The following is a 24,959-nucleotide window of genomic DNA, read 5'->3' as shown; positions in this document are numbered from 1 at the left end:
ATAATTTATAAATATGAATCAGTAAAAAATTACTCGTGACTGGTCTGTATGGCCTCCTTGAAATTAGTACTCCACTTCCAGCCATACTAAAAAATTAATATCACTTTTTCACTATTCTGTAGTCTGTAACCTACACTTATAGGTTTTCATTACAAAGGAAAAAAGAGAGAGAAAGAGAGATATAATATATATATATATATATAAAGAGAGAGAATATATTTAGTGAAGCATATATGCGGGGCGTCACGCGATCAGCGAGACAACACGAAAGAATGATTCTACAGGAGAAATGCAGTCGAAAGTGTAGAAAGAATTTTTCTCGTACGACGCTTCGTTGGCGAGAAAATCAAGATCGAAAATTGCGCGTACGCGCGTTGAAAATGAGTGGAACGTAGAGCGCGCATTGGTCAATTTTTCTAACTCGATTTTCTCGTGAACGGTGCGTCGTACGAAAAAAATTCTTTTCACATGTTCGATGAAGTTTCCAAGGCAGAATCGTCTGACGTCAGTTTCAACAAACAATTACGAGACGCTTTGCATATATTCCTTAATTTGTTCAATTTCTCAGACGTAACCCGCGTCGCTTGCGATTCCCCGTGCACAGTATGTTTTTCCTCTAATGTAAAACGACTCAGAATCCGGTATCGGAACCTCTTGCTTCGCTCGTAATATCATCGGAAAAATGAGAAACAGAGTAAGACAAAGGGAGAGAGAAAAAGAGAGAGAGATTGAGATTGAGAAAGAGGGAGAGAGACAAAGATAGAAATATAGAGTATGAGAAACAGCGGGGAAAAAAGAGATAAAAGAGCGAGATACCCTTTCAGCGAGCAAGCAAAACAGAAGAGGGAACCAAAACCGACTCTCTCGTCGCGACGCAGATTCTCTCGTTTTTTCTTACGTATCCTGCTTTCTTGTTCTTCCATTAACAATATTCGTATTTTCCTTAAGTCACAGCTACCACTGAGAAAAATGATCTGACAAGGCCGACGCGTGTCAGTCGTCGCCCCGCCCACTCTATAGGAGGCGTGGTCGGTCTTGTCACATCATATACGCTAAACGTATTATAAAATAATATCTATACTATTCGGGACACAGCAAACACTGAAAAATATTGGTTGTGGGGGGTTAATTAGGGTGGAAGTGGGTCCGATGTCACACAGAGAGACAAGTTTGGAGGAGAGTTCGCGCATATCTTGTCCTTCTGATCGGGAAACGTATCGGAAGTCGCTGTATCCCCTCCCCTCTCCTTAGACATATATAAAAAAAAAGATAAAAAAAAAGAAAACAGCCTGAATCGCAATATGAAATTTCGTGTCGCTGGACGGAATCAGCTTTTCCTTTCACCCCGCACTGCCCCCTTCCCCTAGTGGAGCACTGCCTCGCACGGGATCGCGATGAAATTTGGTGTTTCGTGGTTACGGGCTCTTTCCCCCCCGAAACGAGTCACGCGCTGTGTTCCCTGAGGAAAGGTTTACATTAGATTTCGTGCACCGAGAACAAGGATCGACCAAGCGTCGGAGATGATAATCTAGAGACTTTTGGAGCGTGTACACCCGGTGACAATTTACTGACCGAGGTGATCGTGTGGAGCCCTCTATCTTTCCCGACAATCGGCGGCACGAGTAGTGGAGGAAATCTGTGTTCCCCTCGCTACCGATCCACGCCGAGTGTACTCTCGTTGCCAATTCGCGATAGGCGGATAAACTCGTCGAACTCAAAGGGAACCGATCCTCTGACGCGAGAAATCTCGCGAGGTGACAGTCCAGAATCGTTTTACCACATTCTTGGCCCCACGAACTGTCGCGGTGAGGGGGCGTTCATCGTACAAACACACGTGCGTATGTACAGTACTCAATACAAAGTACACGAGCACGTATTACACGAATACAAAAATTAAGTATAGATGTACATATACATACATGTATGTATATATACGAATACAGCCGTCAAGTATACACAGGCCAGGAAACTGGGTAGTCGAAGTTCCCCCTTTATCGAAGATAGAAAAATTAACTTTATGTATTCTCGGAGCTAAAGAATGTACAGTGTACACAGTGGTATAATATGAACATACTTTCGAGAAAAACAAGTAAGTCTTTGGCCATCTAACTGTGGCGTGGGTGAACTAAACGCCTGCAGTGTGATATCTCACACAGTGCGAAGTCCTGTGCTTTTTCTATCTTCGCGAACGGAGGGCCCAGTTTTCAGGCCCTCTTCTGTATATACACACATATGTATATGAATATACATGTGTAGACAAAATTCTATATCACTCGGTGCATGCGCTTATTAGCATAATAGGATACGGAGGTAAGCGGTGGTCGGACTTGATACACGTCATTGCAAGAGATACCACACATCGTTTTACTCTGTTAGGCCAAGAGAGAGAGAAAGAGATCTACAAAGCGTGGATTGGTGTCATCGACGTGTCTACTTCGCCGGGGGACTTGTTTCGTTCAAGGGTATTATTCCACGGGGAAGCAGTCGACGAGGGAAGGCGCGAGAAATTTTAACTTTCGGGTTTGAAACACAGACCGCGTCGAGTAGAAGGATTTCAGGTTGCAGAAAATTTGATCGTTCTTCGTGACTCGATCAATCGACGTGTCGTGGCTGGTCGAAATTGAATTTCCCGTGAATCGAATTCTGCTGTTCATTTTTTTTCTTCCTTCACGAAGAGGTTTCTCGAAGCGCGACATTACTGGATATTTGGGGATCGTTTCGGGATCACGATCTGGAGGTTTCATGCACTGGAAGTAGCTTGGGACTGGGAGTGGGAGGGGGAAGGATCCTTAGGACAAATAAACAGATAAACAGATAGACAGACGTGAGAAAGATTGATAGAGAGAGACAGAGAGAGAGAGATAGAGAGAGTGAGAGAAACTGAAAGAGAAAAAGAATGGGAAGACAGAGAGCGAGCGAGCAGCTGGGACAAGTGGAGCTTTACCTTGGAATGTTGGGCAGACGTAGGTGTTATGGGAGGCGTCTCCTCGGCATCCACGCTCGCCGCGTTTGGTAATCGCTGCTCTTGCACCGACGCCAAGCTGTGGACAGACAAGTGTTGCTTCAAATCCGCAACTTTTCATTTATTAATCGTTGGAACTCCCACTAGAAGTAAGGACACAGTGAGATAGTGGGATTAGGTCCAATAGTCGAACTGCTATTGAACAATAGGTAGCTTAATCCGTTGCACTTGGAAGTTTTTCACTAGAAATACTTTAACATTTTCTGACGAGGTAAAGATGATATTTTGTGAAACTAACTCGAAGAGAAATCACACGTACATTGAGCAACAAAGTTATGAAATCTGGCGGTGAACGAGGATCACCTCTCGGGTGCAAAGGGTTAACCCTTTGCGGACGAGGATTTTTTGAAGTATTTAATGCGTTTCGCAAGGGACATTAAATTGTACACTGAAATCTTAAATGCCAGAGAAAAAGGAAACTAATCACTGATCTCTTTATTTGAACAAATTGATTATTCGTTCATAACTTCGTATTGGGAATATGAAAACTTGATGACAAAATGACGACATTCGTCTTCAAAGGGTTAAAGATTGATTAGCATCGAATTGGACAATTGTTCGAAATTAGCTATCCTGTTAGACCTTATCTGAATGATTTTGGAATTCTAAAGACGACCAGAAAATCCTACTTAACACTGGCCTACAAGAAAGGCTTCTGTCTACGGCTTCATAAGATCCGCCACCTCTCTATGTCATCACCTTCAAATTTTGTCAGGTCTAGGTTAGGTTTGGGCCAGGTCACGTACCGTTTGAGCGTCACGAGGGTACCGGTAAGCTTCTTGCAGCGCCTCAACGCGGACTCGAGTCGCTCTGGTTCCTCCTTGAGGAACTTCTCTTCGCGCACTACCTTCTCCATCTCGGAGCTCAAGAGACCCTTCAAACCCTCTTGGAGACTCGGGAATCGCACCTTCAAATCCGCTACCGTTTTACTGAACAAATGAAGGCGAGAAGAAATATAGAAGAAGAAGAAGAGGAGGAGGAGGAAGAGGGCACTGACTACAAACGTATGCTAGATTTCTCACCTTGATTTGCTGAGGATCAAGGCCATGTTCTCCACGTCCGACATATTGACACGCGTTTTCCTGTTGATGACGTTGCCACGGAGTTCCTCCACCGTGCTCTCCAGCTCGCTGAAAAGCATCAGTTTCTGTTAGCACACACCTGCCTTCAATGGTTAGGTTAACCTTCTATGGGCCGAATTGTTCATTATAACAAAATCTATGCAGTATAAAATTAATAAATATCCACATATGAATATGAATTACCAATGTATTCAATAGTTCCCATAATTTCATCAAACGAATATATTTTGTAATTTTCCAGTTATAATGACGTCAAACTTTCACGCCTGAGTGTATGAAAGTTCAAGTTAACTGATTACTTAATTTTATTCACCACTTTGAGTGCAAAATGAAATAAAACAAGAAGATGCCAATATACTGATATGTGACTTCAATGTTACATGGGCCTACAGAGGGTTAAAGGGGACACTTACGTCAGATCTTTTTCCAGCCTCAGCATCTCCTGCTTGTAGAGGTCTTCCTCGCGGCTCAGTCGAACCTTCTCCGCGTCCCCAGCTGACCAAGCAGCATCTCCACCCGACAGCAACATGGCCCTGTAGCCCATTGGTAATTAGAGACCATACTCATCAAGAAAACCAAGGCAAAGTTGAACAGTTGATTTCTAGATACCTAATGGTGATGAATGTGTCTCTGATGGTTTCTCTGACGGTGTGTGCCTGTGCCTGAGACATACGCCTCAGGTTTCTAACCTCTTGCCTGAGATCCTTCGCCTTCTTCTGCAAGCCTCGCAGCTGGTTGTACATTTCCGGTGTTAGAGCTAGGTCTCGGTAAACATACTGTCCGGCGACCAGAGCGGCTGGCTTCGGTGGCGGAGTCGGTTTGTGCCTGTCTCTCTCTGAAACGATTGAGGCCAGGTTCAAACGGGACTCTACCAATAACAATACTCACGTTGTCCACAAGCACGAGTTCAAAGTTTTCGGACTTACGCCCGTTGAACCGTGCGAAAATCGTCTGTTGTTTATCAACGATTCGAAACATATTCTTCGTTAATTTTGTAGGTTTGTTCATTGATAAAGGAAGTAAAATGTTTTCGATAGAAAACGTTCGATAATAAACATTCAGATAGTTATTTCCACATTTTTAATAATACTGTCAAATAAACATTAACCTTTAACTTAACTCTAAGCTAAACGGAAGCTGCAGAACAGATTATAGTTTTTATTTAAAAGGTAAAACAGCCTTACAAGGCACGAAGTACAAGTCAGTGATTCTCAACTTCAACAAAGAAGTAATGGTGTCCTTAAGCATCAACCTTGAAATATGTTTATTCATTTGAAACATTATTTTACCCCTTTGCACTCGAAAGTTTTTTTTCTGGAAATATTCAACATTTTCCGACGAGATGTAGACGACGTTGTTTGAACCTAATCTAACGATAATTCACAGATAAATTACGCAACAAAGATATTTTACTTAAATATTTCACATAACAATACAAAGTTTAATTTAAAGTACTAAATATTTAACTTCATAGTTTTGCTGTATTAAATTAAATGGTGACTGAGAGTCACCTCTCGAGTGCAAAGGGTTAATTCGTTCAAATATTTATGATGTTTCAATAATACATGTACGTATCATCTCATTTTGGAGAAATGAGAAACTTTTACGGAGGTTTATAATTATTACTAAATATATTTTAATTTAAAAGTATTATATTTCTTTTATTAAAATTAACTTTTTCAAAGAATAAGATTCGATTTTTAAACAGGAAACGCAACGGGAATCGCTCATAGAATTATTACTAGGTCAACATTGGCGTTGCACAGTGTAACGAAACCAATCGGTTCATCCTTGAACGTGGATGGCTCAATTATGTCACCGCAAACAATGCTCGTTAAATTCGGCGAGCTGACGCCACTTGTCACTCGTTAAATTCGACGCCTTTCGCACGATCAAACGGCAGGGGAGAGGAAACCGGACTAGGAAAGCGGGTGGAGGGAGGCAGGGAGAGACGGACGGACAATTTTATTGTCGCCTCAAGTGTCAGCGTTTGATTGGCTCGATGACGGAAGCAGGATGAGAACGCGCGTCCATGATGTTGCCGGGGGGTTGATTTTACCTTCGAGCGATTCTCCGTCCAATAGAAACCTCCGGTTGCGTCAAAGATGGCGCGCGATCGGCACGAGAAACTTAAGCACTTGGGCTCGAATATTTATTCCACAATAGATTTTATTTCAAACATTTTAACATTATACAAGTGAAAATAAATATTACGTTTTACATTAATGTAATCGAATTTGTATGCCACGCGCAAGTTAATAAATGAATTATTAACTAAATAAATTTGGAACATTTTTGATCGAAATTACGTACGAAACTTGGGAAAATAAATCGTTACTTTTAATTGAGCTCTCTTGTTATAAGTAGATTCTGGGAAATTATTTTCGTAGGGAAATTTTGAAAGAGAATTTCGATTTTCTGTGTTACTGGTAAATTGAAAATAAATACCGCATTGAAAACTTGGAATATGAAAAATTACATGACGTTTTAGTGAACCTTGTGTCTTGCAAATTTCTAAAAAATGTGTACTCTACATATTTCGATTTTCTGTGTTACTGATAAATTGAAAATAAATACGGCATTGGAAACTTGGAATTTGAAAAATGATATGAAATTTTAGTGAATCTTGTGTTGTAAATTTCTAAAAAATGTGTACTCTACGTATACATCAGTAAAATTACAAAAGCCTCGAACCACTACGCGGAAGAAGAAATTACCCAAGTCTGAAGAGCGAAATTAACTCGCCATAACGGAACCATTTAATCACTCCGACAAGGCGGATAGAAATACGTAACACGTCCAAGAAAAGCGAACTCGTTACTGCACAATCGATCTCGAATTTATTCCTGTAACACAGCATTTCTCGGGCCAAGCCATTTTTTTCTACTCTTCCATTTTACATAACGAAACGAGTTTCTCGGTTCGATCGCACTCTCTCGGAGCCACAGAGACGCGAGGAAAGAGTTGCTGCACATGGGGCGAGACGATTGACACGAGAAAATGATGGATGAGAGGTTATGGCACACATAAGAGTGCGTGGAGGTGAGAACACAAGATGGCGGACGAACGACCGAAAAAAAAGTATGGTTAGGGAAACAGTTCCGGGCGATCATGAACGAAAAATCGATACCGGTTCCGCGACACACATAGTAGAAACGCTGGACGGGTTTACCTTGCGAAGACATCCTCGGCAACGTGGAGGATTTGATCGCCGGTTTCGTTGGCTTAGTGTCCGCTAGTCGTGGTAGGCATTGCACGAGAAGTTAGGTTAGAGATTATTGCGTTAGTATTTGACCAATCATCGACGTAGGTCTTGCCTCGTCTGAGTCCCGTGTCGAGGAAACATTGGAGCATGACGGTAAACCGCTCGTTCGCGGATTATCGTCTGTCCCAACGGATACGATCGTGATTTCGTGAAACACAGGAACGATCTATGGGGAATCCCAACTGGCTCCAACGTTTCGTCGATTTACCGCAGATTCGGACGACCCGATTTTACCGGGAGGAGGTGCTTGAGGCGGAGATCAGTTTTATCGTAGCGTTCAAGGATATTTGATTTGTTCAAATGAGGCTGAATAATTTATCTGAATTATTTGTTGCAAGAATATGCACGTATCTTTGGAGTAAATGATTACTGAAAGCTTGTAGAATTTTTGGTAAGAAAATATATTTGTGCTATTTTATATACTTGATATGAATTGTTAACCCTTTGCACTCCAAAGCTTTTCAAACAAAGCTAATTTATATAAAAATTTCATTTTTTGATGCATTATACAAAACTTAATATTGTATACGACATTTTGCAATTTTGCTATGTCAAATCAAATGGTGACTGAGAGTCACCTGTCGAGTGCAAAGAGTTAATACTTTTTCAGTAAATAATATTTCGAAAGCAATATTTGAAAATTATTTTTGCTATCTTTCTATTGTTTCCAATTTTTTAGTATTAGTAATATGAAGAATCACTGTTCTAAACGGGTACGTGCATCGACGTTAATCTAAAATTGTTTGAGAACCACTGGTTCTCAGACGAGTGGGAGGCGTGGCTAGATCTTGAACGCGCCAATAGAATTGCTCTTCGCGCTCTGGTACAGTAATGTGCAAAAGTGCGAGTATAATGGTTACCTGCGTGTTGCGGGGAATGCTGTTTGGGAGAGTTCATGTCTGGTGGCTCGTCACTGAAGGACACTGACTTTTCGAACGACACCGACTTGTCTGGAATAGATGTTGATCAGCGTATTTTTGCGATCCCGTGCCGGGCAGGGTGAAGCGTGGCAGAGCGTGCGCGACAAAACTTTCAAAAAGGAGAAAGGGGAAAGAAGAAACGGTGCTATAACGCGTCGAGCGGTGCTTTCTCGTTTCCGGGTCAATGGGTGGGGGTGTTGGGGCGTGGCGGCAAAGGGAAACCGAAAAGAAACTATATTGACACTGGGGAAATCACTAGGCTCCCGTCACACAACCTAAACAGTTGCTGTAACCGACAGCAAAGCGAAAAAAATTACAATTAGATCCACTAAAAGAATATGTGTAGATATATTCAGAAAAAGTCATGCAGAATCATCGATCCCTTAGAAGGAAGGAGAACTGGGAAGAAATAACCATAGAACATAACCTAAAAATATAAAATCAATACATATATATAAATATTCATATTCGGAATTTTTTGTGAATGTGATTCGAATTGTGGGCGATGCATGAATGATTTTTTCCCCACTAATAGCTGCAGATTTATAGTCAGAATTAGCATGAATCGTTCGAGCAGTAATATATATATATTGTGTGCAAAAGAAATAAGCATGTGATGGGGTTAAGAAAAGAAAGATGGCGGCGTGCAGACGACTAGCACACGGTACGATCACAGCGACATCTAGGCGATAGGCGCGATGCTTATGGTGCTTATATAGGAAGAAATTGTGGAGATGTAGTGAACCGCACCTTTGCCTAACTTTGGTGGTTTTACGTCAGTCCTTAAGTACGAGTCATCTGTAACGGCAGGTTGAGACACTTAAATTTTACAAAGGAGAACCGTTTTAATCACACAGTGGTAGAACGTAGGGCACTATTATAAAATATTATAATAATAATAGTAATAAATATTATGCATTACGCGTGATCGTACACCATCGGTCGAAAGTATGAATTACATCAATTATTTACATCAATTTATGAAAAAAGAAATAAACGGAAAACAATATTATAAAATCTCACTGCTCTGACAATTTCTAAGGTTGAGAAGTACTTTCTTAAATAGTTCAATTAATATTCTAACAATTATTTCTTCAACAAAACAATCTGCTTTCCTACAATGATTTCAGGTTATTCGAGGTAATTGTAAATTTCAAACTTTTCTTTGAAATTTATATAAAAGATTCATTCAATTCATTCAACTCATTTCTGAATAAACTGACTTATAAAAAAATGTAACAAACATAATAATTGAGAACCATTCTGTTTAGTAGATTCAAACATACACTGACACTTCCATCCGATAGTGTACCAAACTATATGGCAGTTACAGTGATTCGAAGGAAAATAGAAGATAGAAGAAGATGAGAAGAGACACACCTGGCAATGAGGCAGAGCTGGAGCTAGAGTGTTTGTCGAACTCGTCCCCGGCGCCTGGTGTGCGCGTCAGTCGGAATAACAAAGCAGTTGTACAGCAGGGTTTCAGGAAATTGTATTAAACCGTGTTACGACACGGCAGAGTGGTGCAAATTTCTCAATAAAAAGAAAAATGATATAAACTTTTGTCCTTTACTTCAATGTGCAACACAGGATAATGAAATGAGAAAGGTTGAGCACCACTGCTGACGCGTAATCCACGGTACAAATTGTACTTTCACGTCTGATCGAGGCGCACTCTCGCGGCTCGAACAACGCGGCCAGCTATTAAGATGGCCGGCTGTGATGGGATTCTAACCTCAAATCACCTCGAGATACCTTGAGCCGAAGAGATTAATTCAAGGAGTTTCGAGACGTTTAACGAGGGTCTTTGGAAGTCCCAAGGACTAGAAGTTCTCTTGAAAATAGATTAATACTAATTTTAGTATTACAAACTGGAAAGTTCCATTAATAAAAAATCAATATTACATATTTTCGAATAGTTTAAATTTCTATCGTATTCGGGACTTCCAATCCTGTCAACTATTAACGCAGCACCAAGGTGCCTAAACAAAAAAAAAAAGATAGTCTGTTATCGACTGGCTTAAAAATAACGAAGAAATTTGTACTCAGGTCCCAGCACTAGCTGTCCGTTGCTCCGATCGATCGATCACCTAGAAAAGTATCTAAAAGAGAGCGGAAGAGTCGCGATGTATGAGATAAACGTGGGGTGACACTGATTTTGGTGGGGGGCCGGTGGGCGGGGCGTAGTCGAACGAATGGGAAAGCGAACTGAGCGGGGGCGAATAACATTCACGGGCAGAGAGGCGTTTAAAGCGTCGCAGAGAATGAATCTGACTTCAACGAAACGTAGCTAACGCTTCTAATGCGTCTAGGTGCGACCGATACAGAAAGAGAGATAGTAATCATATGAGAAATGAAATGCGAATACGTCCGGGTCGTCGGAGGCGAACCGGTGGGCGGGGAGAAGGGCGGAGCGGAAACTCAAGAGACTCGGAAAAGAAAAGGGGGCGGGGACTGCGCGAACACCGGAGCTGGGCGTGGCTTATTGAATATTTAATCGAACGAACCTCAAGCAATTTTTGTCTCATTCAAAATTTCGCTATTATACAAGGTGATCAAGAAATATGGCAACCTTGTGATATAGAACAGCTACGAAAAATAAACAAAAAATACTAAATAAACTAGAATTAAAAAAATCATTTATTTCCTAGGTGAGATATTGAAGACGTTCTTGACCACCCTACGTACACCGCCACGAAAGACATTCAGATTTTTAGAAATTTAATATATTTATTTGGTATTCAATGAATACTTGATCAATAAATAATACGTTTATTAAAATCCAGCTCCGGTCGAATCTAAAGGGTCCATATTCCCTGTCTTTGAAGACGGGACCTAGGACAGTTCGGCTAACCTAACTTATAGAAAACGGCGGTTGTTAGATCGGAGAACGTACCTGGACCTCTCGCGTAAGGGTCGCGACCCGCTGGCACCTGCAGGTAATCTCTTGGTGACGGGCTCGTGTGAGGGGCATGGGTCAGAGCCTTCTGCACTAGTCCCGTCAGGTTGGCCAACTGTCTCTCCATGTGTTCGACCCTTATCCTAGGGAAACGAAGGCAGAAACGATTACCGGGAATTCAGTGTTCAATCAGGAAACAGATGATACATAGCAACTATGGATGTAGGGAATTATACTGAGGTGCTTTCGTAAAGCATTTCATCATATGCATGTATACTCAATGATAACGATATCTGGCGGTAGCAACCTTGGTATAACCTTGATTAGAGGATGCCTAAAGGCTTGAGTCCAATAATACTGTAAAATTGTTTTATCTGTGTACTAAGTTTGCTACCCCATTATCCAATACCAGGAGACAATGACAATGATTGGACATCGCGTGCAAGGTTTCTTCTGCCTGCGAAGTATGCTAACGCTGAATCGTCACACGGAATCTTGGGTCCAACATTGATGGGAATCACTAAATGGATGATCAAGGCCCGTGTGAGATTACTCCCAAGGTCTACGACATGTCGTACATATACATAAAAGCGCTTGATATGCATTCCCACTACGATCGCTAATCGGCATGCTGCATTCCACCGATTGGTTGTCGAACGCGCGGAATCTGACCAAATAAACGACTGGAAAGGACAATGTTGGGCTTCCTGAGATGCTTGGGACTCGATTGTAAGATTGTGCAGCGATGCCAGCGAATAGTTGGAAAATTCAGTGGATAATTATGAATTAAATATATGATTTTCAATTGGAACTCCAGTGGAAACCTAGCTTATGACTGTGTTATATCTAAATCTAACGAAGTAAGACTGAAGGGACTGATTGTTAGCGATATTTTAATCTGTATGGACTCAGATTCAAAAGCTGGTTAGATTTATATTCATTTATCTATCCTAAACACAATTTGAACTTAATTTATCAGAATACACATTTAACTCCGTATGCACCTAATTCGTATGGATCAAAAATCTTATATGTACCTAATCTAAAAGCAGGTTAGATTCATATTCATTTACCTACTCCAAACTAAATTTGAACTCAATTTATCACAATACAAACTCAACTTGCATATGCACCTAATTCGTATGGATCAAAAACCCTATATGCACCTAATCTAAAAGCAGGTTAGATTCATATTCATTTACCTATCCCAAACTCAATTTGAACTTGATTTATCAGAATATAGACTCGCATATGCACCTAATTCGTATGGATCAAAAACCCTATATGCACCTAATCTAAAAGCAGGTTAGATTCATATTCATTTACCTATCCCAAACTCAATTTGAACTTGATTTATCAGAATATAGACTCGCATATGCACCTAATTCATGTGGATCCGAAGTCCCATGTGCACCTAACCTATATGGCTCCAGAATTCTATGTGCACCTAACCTATAACATGGCTCTAGATTTCTATATTGAACCTCACCTATATGGATCATACATACGTTACGCTATCAACCTAAAGTATCAAATTATTTTGTAGGTAACCGAATAAAGTTTCTAAAATTTAAACATTGTCCTTCGTTAGAATTAGACCGTCGTCCAGATCGAACTTCGTTTCTTCGGTCATACCAAACGGTTCAACATGGTTCAACTAAACTAACTGATCAAAATTACCCGACGCTTCCGCGTTTCGATTTCATACGCAGCCCAGATCTCTGCATGCTTCGACGCGTACTATACATGCATCCAAACGAACGACCTACGTTCCGGGGAGGATTGAACCTAACGAGAATTGGTACAGAGCAGCTCGCGCTTCCTCCACCCAGGTCAATGAAGCCATCGTCCCACCGATCGATAAACATGTAACGTGTCGATAAACGGGCGAACATAAATAACCGAGCTGAGGGAGCTACGTGGAGCGTCGACCTGAGAGGAATAGCGAGCTTTTCACTTTCTTCCAGCTCATATACAAGGTGTTCGATGTAACTCAAATATATAAACGTGTTGCTACAAATAGGAAAGTAATTAACCCCTTGGCCTATGATTTCCTTCTCAACTCTGATCAATACGGCCACTTTGTCATTAATAATTTATTGGAAAAAGAGAAAAATTCTAAGCATATATTACACCTATATTTCCTTTTAAGTATAGTTGATTACAGAGGAGTAATATTTACTTTGAATTTAAATGAACTCAGTGATATATATTTGTTGAATCATGTTGAAAATCTTCACTACGGGTCTCACTCGTTGGAGGACAAGGGGTTAAAACGAGATAGTTAAGCTTCATTTTAAACGAAAACCCCTAGCTTAAGTCCTCAATTAATTGTTTAGTATGGCATCATTCGATATTCGTTATTAAAGCACACCCTGTATAGGTATATTTTTTATTCAATCCATAAATACTTTACTAAAATTATTAATAAATTCTCCCGCGAACGATGGCCGTTAGATCTATGGACGACGCATTCGCAAGCGCATTGGAGTCAGATTAAAAGCGTTCAGACTCTAATGCCAAGATTCCATAAGAGGGTAAAACTTTTAAAAATCCAAGATCTATAAAGAATAACTCTCGACTACGGAAACTTAGCATCAGATTTTACGAAGAGACCGAATCGCATCGGCGGAGCTCTACGTTCACTGATTTCATTTCTATCGACGTGTATACACAAGGTGGATGATCGGTACCGAGTAGCGTCGTAGCTCTGTCCACCAGGTGGCAGAGGTGGTGGCGCCCCTGGAGGAAACGGGGATCGCGGAGGACCGGATGGCTGACGGCCTGACGGTTTCACACCGTATAGGCTGTATGATTCCTCCAACAGCTCCGTATCGCTGCACCATCCACAACAGAGACATACGTATCCGCGCTATCAGCCATCCATGATGATACGTGATCGTTCTTCCCCTCTGAACCCCGCCGACCACGTTTGCGCAGGATGTCATTCGATTATTGCACGATAACTTTATTCATTTCGTTAGAATACAGGGTGATCCATAGGACCTTTAGTTGAATCTGGTTGAACTCGTATATGGATCATGGATTCTGAACAGCTATGGACTTCTCTAATGAATTTATCATAATCCCCATTGTGGATCTTCTAGGTTATGGAGTCTCTAAATTATGGGCCCTCCATGTAATGGATTCCTTAGGTTATGGATCCTCTGGCTTATAAACCTTCTAAGCTATGGACCCCCTAAATTATGGGACCTCTAGGTTATGAACTCCCTAGGTAATGGACTCCCTAAATTATAGATCTCCTATGTTGTGAACTTTTTAGATTATGGAGTCTATAAATTATGGACTCTTCATGTTATGGACTTCTTAGATTATGGACCCTTATGGCATATGAACCTTTTAGGCTATAGACCCCTTAAGTTCTGAACTCCCTAGTTTATGGACTCTCTAAATTATCTACCCTCTATGTTATGAACTTCCTAGTCTATGGACTCTGTAATTATGGATCCTCAATGTTATGAACTACCTAAGCTATGTGTCCTCTAGACTAGGGACCCTCTGAGTTATGGGCCCTCCAAGTTATGGACCCTCTAGGTTATGAATTCTCTAGTTTATAGACCCTATAGGTTATGAATTACCTAGTTTATAGATCCTCTAGGTTATAAATTCTCTAGTTTATAGACACTCTAGGTTACAAACTCTTCGAGTTTATATATGTGGACTCCCGAGTTGGATCTATCATTCACGTTGAAATCATTAATTCTAAAACTCCATCTTTTTTCTACCGAATCTATCATGATCCCTATAGAGATAACAGGCCCCTAGACCCAGATCAAACTAAACAATAAATTTCAAAGATCCACGGACTGTCAATTACATCCTGCGCAATCGTACCAAATTATCACCCACACTTGGACCCCAAACGAAACAACCAAAACACATTTACTCCCTCATTCATGGTAACCAGAAGAGGCCATCAAGCAGCGTGGGGGAATTCGGTCGTCGTCGGCGGTATCGATACTCCGATCAAATCGAATCAAACCGATGACCCGTTTTTCGCGTCGCGGCGCGAGGCGAAAACGAAGGGGAAGTCCGTCGGAGCGTGAAATGAACGCGGCTCGGCTCGGAGCGCGGCAAGTTCGATTACCGATCGAACTACCCGTCCCCTAGCGCCAGCCGATGAAAACAACCGACCACGGAACTCCGGTTACCTGGCTTCCTCGTCGATGACTGGCGTCACGGTTCCCGAGTACTGCGAGTAGTACGGGTCCTCGTAGCTGCTGCCGGCACTGTACGGTCCAGCCGGGTATCTTCCGGTCCCGGAACCAACTCCGCCACCTCTCTCCGGACTGCTCATGTAACCGGTCTCCCCGTGCAATCGATCTGCAGCAATCGAGAGGATTAATCGGACCGACGACACATCGCGTTCGCGTTTCGTTTTCATTTCTTTCTTTATTTCTCTTGGTAAAGGGTTTCTAGCACCGGTCGTGTCGGTTCGAGCCAGCAAAGGGTCGACGGGGAAGACAATATACATTAGGTTATATAGGGACTTTTTCACGGGCGTGCTTCTTAGGATGGGATATACCAAATAGTAACTTCTACGTCCTTGGGGTAATACAATGGAGTAACGGGACAGAATAGTTGTAGCAAATATTTGGGGTCGACTGCGATGCTCTACTGATAGTTACGGAATGCCACATATTTGGAGAGGGTTATGTAGTATACATATGCGTCGCAAGGTATTTCTGGGTCGACGAACGGGTTGCGTCTCTTTTTAGCGGATTCAGTTGCGTCGGATTTAGTGCAATGCTTTTTCGTGAGTTCTCCTGTGATTGGCCTAGACAATTCTGTTGTAGAGGTTGGGATCTCCTAGGGCCTTCATACAGTGATATAATAATATAATATGCAGTATATGTCATGTAATACAATAATAGTAGTACGGTTTGTATATTGAAGTTAGGAGTTGCTAAGGACTTCTTTTAAGGGCATAGAGTACTCTTAATTCTTGTTACCGAGAATAAGGATGGCTAGGGACTTTACCTATACATAGTACTTTCTTAGTTTTTATTATTAAGGTTAGGAAATGTTAAGGACTTCAGCTCGTACTGTGTTAGCTTCTACTAGAGAGATCAGGAGCTGCTAAAGACTTCAATCTACATAAACCACTGTTTCAAACAAATTACAAAATCTTCCCAAATAGTACCTTCACACGTATAACAAATTAGATCTAGGAAACTTTTGCTACCCAGTTACTCGATTCTACGTGAATTAAAGTACCACAACCCAGAGCAAGTTGTCTGCACTGATCCAGGCCTCAGTGGTTCTCAACAGAGCCACAGAAACGCCATGCTCATGGCAATCCGACGAACCAAATCACGGTGCCAATTAGGATTTCCGGTTTCGACCAAATCGCCTCCACACAGTCGAACTAGTCGCTCACCTCTCGTCTGTTCACCGAGCGCACACGTTCTAAGCCAGGGGTGTCGAACTGGGAGCTCGCGAGCTCCATAGTGACTTTCCCCTCACGGAGAGTTACTCTCGCCATACCTACTTTTACCTGTTTGCATTGAACCCTACACAGAGCTGCTCACAAACACAGTCTCGGCCAGCTGCTACGGTAGACATAGTAGGGGACGTTGATCGAGAGTCACTAGTATAAGGGGAGGCAGTTCGACACCTCTATTCTAACCGATTCCCGACGACCCGACCAACAGATATCCCTAAAACCCCATTTCTAGAAACTTGTTCCTCGAGCCTGGCGTCACCTTTGTCTCAGGGGAAACCCAGGTCGAGGAGGAGCCGTTTCGCGTCGAGAATCGTCAAGCCTGTTCGCCATCAAAGTGTATTCGAACGGTTCGAGAGGCGGAGAGTACCGTGATCTAGGGAGAAAGATTAAGTCCCGGGAGAGATCCGATCGACGGGGATCTGGTTCTTAACGATTTTGTTGCTTTTTCTATTTTCGCTTTCTCTGTGTCGAGGAGTTTCTGACGTTTCTTTCTTTCTTTCTGCTGTCGTCTTCTTCGTTTAAGGATAACTACTGACCTGCTATGCTATAGAGGGAGACCGAGCTGTCTCTAGAGAAGCGAGCCGAGCCCCCGAGGCTTCCGATGGGAGTCTTACCGCACTGGTAGCTGCGAAGCGGCTTGGCCGGCGGCACCCCGCCACCACCTATCCAACCGTCCGGAAAAACCAAACAAAAACCAATGTACCCAGCTTGTTCCGGTTCACGTCGCGTCGCTCCCTAACCTCGTCTCTTGCCACATCAACGATCCCCATAGTGCTCGTATCAATACCGTACCACTCGGACATGGATACTTATCGAAGCATCGTATGTTGTAATTAACGTAATCAAATATAACGTTCAAAGAGGTTGGAATTCGAATAAGGATATTCGCGAAGAGCACGCTGCTTTGTGGTTCAGAATTATTTAAGAATTTAAAATAGGTGGAAAATATAAACGTGATCTGAGTTTACAGTGTGTGTTATAGTTGTGTTTTAGGTTGTTATGATTGGTTAAAATCCTTGGTAGGTTTTAAAAAAATCTGAAGGAAAATATTGTTTCATTGAACCATGTATTCCCTAAGTTCTTCGAGAAATTTCTTTACCTTTTAGTATGTTTCTTTATAATATTCTGTAAAGTAAATCAATTTATAAAAATATAATTGTATAAAAATATTATCGACATAGGGAAATCCCCGGAACAATATATATATACAGCACAGGCAACATTGTAAAGTGGTTCCTTAAATCTTCAAATCACTAGACAATTTACTTCGATTTAACATTAGAACCATCGATCCCTTAAACTGACTTTTGAGAATTTCTTTACAAAAACTACAAACGTGAATTTATTAAGGTTTGAATTAGTTTAAATTTCAGCTTAGATATTACTTAATCAGCTTCTTTAGTAATTCCACAAAGAGGCATTCGTACCTTTAAGTAATCGTCAAGGAAACATCAAGAAATGGGTCATTTCGATCCATCGGGTAGTTCTAGTCTTAATTTCGAATCTAATTGCCAGCTATTTTAAGAGAATCTATCAGAGAAGATGCTTTTTCCTCGAATTAAAGGAACACGTAAATGTATGTTAAGTGTTAAGGAGATGTTACACTTCTAGTGACTTTTTCTTACACGGTTGGCAACGCGAAGCCATGAGCACTATGGACGTCGCTGCTGTAACTCGCTTGGCAGAAGAGTACCGGCCAGCGGATTGACAAAATCACGCACGATATCGCGCGAGAAAAAAAAATATGTTGCAGAAGAGCGGCGCGCACACTTCTGTCACACGGTAGCAATGATGTGACATGAATGCTCGTCGACTGTCGGCGAATGACAGGAGGACCGCGGCGGGAAGATCTACGCGTCGGCGAATGCAACGGGCAAATAGGTCTCGTGCTAGCAATCCTGGCGTTGAAAAGCTTGGACGAAGAAGATCGGGACAGGCAACGTTCATACGAGTCGAACGAGCACGGCCGCGAGACTGGTGTCAGGGCAGCTTTAATCTTACAGCTCATGGAAATTTTACAGCGTGTAGAAAGAGGATTGAGGACAAAGGGTGTGTTCGGATTAAAAGGTCTATAGTGCTCCCAGACTAAATTGAATTGTTGATGAACAGTTTGATGGAATATTTAGATGAGACACTTTGTGCGAAGTTTCAACCCTTTATCTTGATAGGTAGGCTAGTTGCAAGGAAAACTTCGGATTATCGAGTTTCAGCTTATTTTCTCTGTTTAATCGCATGGGAAAATTTGGAAGAAAATTTAGGACACTGTAGCTATCGAGATGTGTACTAGGGAATTTTTTCGGACTTCATGGACGAGAATTATATTTGTTAGACAATTAGGAATATTTATGATTGTAAGCCTATGCAGTTCGTAACTCGAGTATTGTTTGGTGAGTGTATCCTTCACGAAGATTATTTATAGTAAACATTTGAGACATTTGAATCTGGTATTTCATAATAAAAACGTGAAGCTGGCGAATGTTTTGGCAAGTTGAAACTTGGCGCAGAAAATCTCTCGATAAGCATCAGACAATTCATCGTCGATTGAATTTGTGAAATTCTAGAAATCAAAAGGTTCCCAAGGAAAGAACGGGAAAAGAAAAGAAATAATCAAACGTAAGGATGCGAAGGGCCTGTAAGAGCCTTAATGCAGCCCTGACTAGTGCAAGTCTACGAGTAAAGGTTGACTGCGCAATTTGCAAGCCGACGACTGTATAAATTAATAGGAATCAAAAAACCGAGCGAATTGTAATCGACATACTTTCACGATGATAGTTTGCCCAGTCAACCAGAACTCCTCGACGGACCGTCACTCGTTCGATGATCGATCGTCACTGCAGGCAGGATCGGATGGCGGGGTCAGCGCGTGCAGGTGCATCGGGCTAGGTCACTCTCGGAACTCATTCGACAGCGTGCGAGACTTTAGCGAGCAAATAACGTCGAATCGTTTCGTCTACCCTTTGGGTCACACCTCGAGGGTGACCGGAAACGACACTCGGGTTAGTGGCCGGTAGATCACAGCGTTTCTCAATTGAAAATGTCCCTTTGGCAGGGAGCAATCCTCGTTCGGCGATGGCTGGGTATGTTTTGACCCGTGATGTTAATGATTGGGGTTAGTAGTTCGTTACAAGCTGTCTAAACTAGGAATAACCATCTGAGTATGTTTCTTGGCTGAACGAGTTTGCTTTAGAGCAGTGGTTCTCAATCTGTTCCCACCCCTCCCTCTTATTTATTATTAATAATCGGTGACTATAATTTTACGATTGTAACAAATAATAATTTTAGATAGAACATTAAATTGTCAAACAAAAATAAAGTAAAACAAAGTAAAATAGTTTGTTATATTCTAGTACCTATTATGTTTTGCTCACGAAATTTCTGTTAATTTAACCCTTTGCACTCGAAAATCTTTTGCCAGAAAAATACAACACTTTCGATAAAATATAGACGACGTTTTTCGCGATTAATGTAATTAATTTAATCGATAAATTAAGGGATGAAAGTATGTTATTATGAAATTTCACATAATAACACGTTATACAAAGTTCAATATTAAACGTTAAACTTTCTAATTTAACCGTATCAAACCAAGTGGTGACTCTCAGCAACCCTTTGCTTCCGAGTGCAAAGGGTTAATGCATTAAAAACAAGCTCCTCCAAGTTGAGAATCACTGTTTCAGACCACGCCCACAAAAACAAGATCAAATGAAACAGGACCGAATATTTCTTTATACTTCATTATCTAGCATCTCTTGCACACGAACTTAGACTCAAAATTCAATCAAAACAGTATACTAAACGTTGAGGACCACTGTTTGAGAACTTCGCTCAGATAAGTCGTTTCAGACGAGACACGCACAGCATGGCGGAACCAGCGAGAGGTTACTGTATGTTAGAATTGCACACGGGTCCAAAAACGACCCAGGCACCGGCTGACGGTGAAACTATGGGCAATAACCGCGAACCGAAGAGTCAAGAGTAGAGATTACAGTAGCGTGGACAAGCATGAGGGGTTGACAATAGGCACAGAAGCAGCATTTCTCGCGTTAGTCGGTCAACCGATTCCCGAAGACGTCCCGTGTGTCGCGGAATTTAACGGCGATTCCTATGAGCGCGTCCGTCGTACCTGGTTTGGCCAGTGGCAACGGTTGGGTGGGCGTCGCGGTCGGGCCACCGACGACGGACGACGCCGCCGGACTGTACGCCCTCATCAGCTGTCCGCTTCGCGGCAACGTGCTGCTTCCGCCGACGTAATAGCCGCTGTTGCCGGAAGTCGAGTTCTTCGCCGTCTGAAACAGAAAAATATCCCTTCCGCATGAATACATTACATCGCGAACCGCGAAAATCTAAATTGATTTTTTTTGCATTGATTTTTATGTTAATAATGTTCGTTTTTTATGAATCTAGAATATTCCAAATATACGTGAAGTTAATGCATGGTAATGAAAGAATGTTTTAGAAAGTGTGCGAATGAGACAAGAGTCTGAGTGTATAAATAGTGTGTGCGTTGTTCGATTTGTCGATTGTTTCATTGTGAGCTGTGATGAAATAATTATACTGTTTCAAATAAAATTCTCTTCCTCCTTCATATCTAATACTCTATTTCAGTAGCATTCCAATGAAAACGGTGCTACTGAAGTGTCCGCAGGACACTTGTTTGAAACAGTTGCTTGATTTGTGGTTTGTTTTATTGCGAGTTGTCATGAAATAATTATACTGTTTCAAATAAAATTCTCTTTCTCCTACAATATTAATCGTTGTGCAACGTATCCATATGTGGTATATTGAAAGATATCAGTTTCGTTCTATTTATGTGTGATTTCTCCGTCAAGTCAGTTTGAAAGAATGTCGTTGGTATCTTCTTAGAAAATGTTGAGTAGTTTTAATGAAAGACTTATGCAGCGCAAAGGGTTAATAGATCATATATTGTTAAGCATTGGTGATTGAGAGGACGGTTGGCAGGCTTGCGGTGGATAAAGTGTTAAATGCGAAGTGCTGTTTCTTTTTCAGCGTAGGATCACCGAGGTCTGATTGGAGGGTTCTTGTAGCAAACTGTGAGTGCCAAAATTAATTTGTCTTTCTCTATTGTCCTTTAATACGTTCGCTAATAGCGTCACATATTTATGACGGTAGTAATGTTGTATTTTACATATAGAAAATTACATTGTTCCTATAAATATTGTTATCTAAAGTTATAAGCTACGGTATTATATTTCGGGACGCAATGATTCGTTTCAGTTTCATTCCTTCAATATTTTGTTTAGATTTGTCGAAAAGAATATTATATATGCGGAGATTGTCACTGAAATAAACGCTGGTGAACGTATTAATCAGATTACGGAAATGTTCCATTTAAAATAGAAATGTATTGATTAATTATTTTTATTATGTATTTTCTCTATCGTTATTTGATACTTTTGTGATCCATTTTTAGAATAGAGGTATCATTATTGTAATTATTATTAAAATTCTAGTTTTAATGTGTGCAATTATAAGTGTAATTACATGAAGTAATTATATTCTGTGAAAGTAGTGCTTTGATATTTGTAAGTATAATTATAACATTTCAACATGCAATACAATTGTATGGAGTTTTAACGCTCTAATTTATATACTGCACGTTATTTGTAATACACGCGTGAGTAACGGTTTGATAGAAGTTTGATTAATAGTTTTATTATAAATTAAGATTTGTTGTAACTGTTTTCCTGTAGTAAAATATGGTTTTACAAGGTATGAAAAAATAAAATTTGAATTTTAAACATAACCTTAATGTTTATGCAGAGAATACGGTATCTTTTTGTCAAGTTGAATCAGGAGAAAGTTGTAATAATAAAGGTGACAGAAATAAACAGATTTTTCGAACGTAACCTCGATTATCATTAAAAAATAGTAGCTTAAAAGATATAAATTACTGGAACCATGCAACTATCCTCAGAACTTCTATCCATCTTTTAACCAGTTAGCTGTCGCGACTTGAAAGTCGGCTGTCACTCCTTAAAAAGTTTACTTCAAGTATGTTGCAAGGAGTAAGCGATGAAGTATACTCGTCAGACACAGGGTATGCGTGGCTGTTATAACAGAAAATTAAATTGTAATGAAATGACTGTTTTATTTTTTCATTTTATTACTAATATTTATTCATTTACTTTATTTAAATATAGGTAGTTTGCATACGAAAGGAAAAAATTCATGAAAAATCAATTACTCAAGAAAGTGATTAGTTAGTTCTGCTGTTGTGGAATGATATTGAGTAATATCATGGAATATCATTAGAGTACGATACATCTACAAAGAAAGAAACAATTACTTTGTTCACGTTATACACAGTTTTTCACAATAATTACTTATATCTTTTCATTCGTTCAACTTATTTTGTCTTGGCTTCTAAATATCCAGAACACATTGAAATTTACGAACTGGTTCTCACTAAAACTGCAATTTAAACGGTAAATCATCAGCACTTTTTACTCGTGACGAGTATACTCGTCGCAACACAAAATCCTGTTATTCCTTCGTGACGAGTGTACTCGTCAAAAACAGCTAACTGGTTAAGAAATATATCGAACGTAAATCAGAAAATTCAAAATCTGAGAATGGCCCGTTTACAGTCACGTAGTATTCAATTATGCAAATTCCGTGAGGCAGTTCGGCGTGCGTTGAGCATAAAGTATCGACAGGAGCACATTGGACGCCTCCAAACTGCTTTAATTCGACAAACTGGGAAGTTTGATTTATCCAGATGCCGGAAACACGATGATATACGATCGAATGGAAAGCATCGCGATATTATCTATCCATTCGGACGAAGTACATGCGGGAAGATATCGAAAATGAATTTACGAAATTGTGCAATCGCTCCGCTGGAAAATGACGATCACGGATAGAAAGTTATCTCAACGTAAGCAACTATTTGATTTGAAGTAAAAGAATCAGATAAAAGCAATTCGACTATCGCCATTAATTAACACCTTTCCTTTTATTTTAAGTCTGATATATTTACTGCTTGTCTGGGTATTGATAAATAGGCTGATAAAAAAGCAAAAATGTTGGAAAAAAAATTGTAGATTACTTTCTCCTCGACGTGGATCATGTTCTGTATTAGATTAATCTTCATATAAAACACGAAATTCTAATTTCTCTGTGAACTGATAGTTCAACCGGTAAGTAGTCAACTAGTTTTCAGCCGATCCTGTTTGATTGGAGGCGTGACTTTTTTTTCAAATATTCTTTCCGTTTCGCATGAAATAAATCATCCTGTGTCTGAGATAAGAGAGAACATATTTCGAAAATGATTTGTTTAATTGATTTAACTCTGCAAACGTGTTTAGTAGGTTTCTCTTTGTAGTATAAACTGTGGATATATCTGTAAAATCTGAGTTTCGAGATTTAGAAAACTACAATGAAATTTGATAAAATAAATAAATTTCAGTGTACGGCATCATTCCCATAGGACTGCTATAATTTTCGTTTAAGTGAACCTTTTCACTTTAAAAAATCCTTATGTATCCTTCGAATATTACAAATCAAAGCTGCGAAGTTTCGAAACGATACGTTCAGGCATTTCTCGTAGTAACATACACAAAATAAAAAAATGTAATATCAAATTACTTCATTAGCATCGTTTCATTATTATTGCACGTTTATCTTGCCGAATGTCATCGCAGTAGGTAGCGCTATAGATAATATAAAGATTTTTGCAAATAATCATCGTTTAATTGACTGAATTATGACTTTCATAGATTATAAATTTGGCACTCATAAAATTCTCTACAAAAATAAAAATTGTTAGATGCCCAATATCAAAATGTTCAACGTTACGCGGAAATTGTGTCAAGAAAAATCATTTTCTATCGCAATTATATTTCCCCGATTTTCCAAAACCCTTTAAACAGTAACTTTGCATAAGTTATAAATTTAGCGCACATAAATTCTCCACAAAAATCAAAATCTTTAGATGCCCAATACCAAAATGTTCAACAACGGAAATTTTGTCAAGAACAATCACTTTCTATCACAATTATATTTCTCCAATTTTCCGAAACCTTTTAAACAGTAACTTTGCATGAATTATAAATTTGACGCTCATAAATTGTCCACAAAAATCAAAATTTTTAGATGCCCAATACCAAAATGTTCAACAACGGAAATTTTGTCAAGAACAATCACTTTCTATTGCAATTCTATTTCTCCGGTTTTCCAAAAGTATAATACTCAACAACGTTGCACGATGAAACGTCGCTATGCGGAATTTCCACGCGAACGCGATCGCGTGTGCTCTGGGCGCGGAGAAAACGCCTCGAGAAA

At 40.3% G+C, this 24,959-nt stretch overlaps 1 protein-coding gene across 26 annotated transcripts in view; it reads right to left on the bottom strand.

Annotated features, from left to right (window-relative positions):
- LOC116425946 (uncharacterized) overlaps positions 1 to 24,959 on the bottom strand; it is a 262,805-nt gene that overhangs the window by 14,046 nt on the left and 223,800 nt on the right. For 16 of the 26 annotated variants that reach the window (XM_076374563.1, XM_076374567.1, XM_076374565.1 and 13 more), the window contains 14 exons: positions 20,779 to 20,941; positions 17,192 to 17,317; positions 15,361 to 15,532; positions 13,882 to 14,025; positions 11,186 to 11,331; positions 9,670 to 9,723; positions 9,040 to 9,108; positions 8,230 to 8,319; positions 7,277 to 7,339; positions 4,714 to 4,939; positions 4,518 to 4,637; positions 4,045 to 4,152; positions 3,769 to 3,951; positions 2,945 to 3,041 (listed from right to left, as the gene is read on the bottom strand). In XM_076374563.1, the coding sequence (XP_076230678.1) occupies positions 2,945 to 3,041; positions 3,769 to 3,951; positions 4,045 to 4,152; positions 4,518 to 4,637; positions 4,714 to 4,939; positions 7,277 to 7,339; positions 8,230 to 8,319; positions 9,040 to 9,108; positions 9,670 to 9,723; positions 11,186 to 11,331; positions 13,882 to 14,025; positions 15,361 to 15,532; positions 17,192 to 17,317; positions 20,779 to 20,941 (1,761 nt within the window). Of the gene's footprint in view, positions 1 to 33; positions 87 to 2,944; positions 3,042 to 3,768; positions 3,952 to 4,044; positions 4,153 to 4,517; positions 4,638 to 4,713; positions 4,940 to 7,276; positions 7,340 to 8,229; positions 8,320 to 9,039; positions 9,109 to 9,669; positions 9,724 to 11,185; positions 11,332 to 13,881; positions 14,026 to 15,360; positions 15,533 to 17,191; positions 17,318 to 20,778; positions 20,942 to 24,959 lie in introns of all 26 variants that reach the window. The other 10 variants (XM_076374585.1, XM_076374574.1, XM_076374578.1 and 7 more) reach the window with 10 other exon arrangements.

The sequence above is a fragment of the Nomia melanderi genome, chromosome 2, assembly GCF_051020985.1.
Source record: "Nomia melanderi isolate GNS246 chromosome 2, iyNomMela1, whole genome shotgun sequence".
NCBI lineage: Eukaryota > Metazoa > Arthropoda > Insecta > Hymenoptera > Halictidae > Nomia > Nomia melanderi.
The sequence above is the reverse complement of the archived record's forward strand: the minus strand, read 5'-3'. Positions and strand labels throughout refer to the sequence as shown.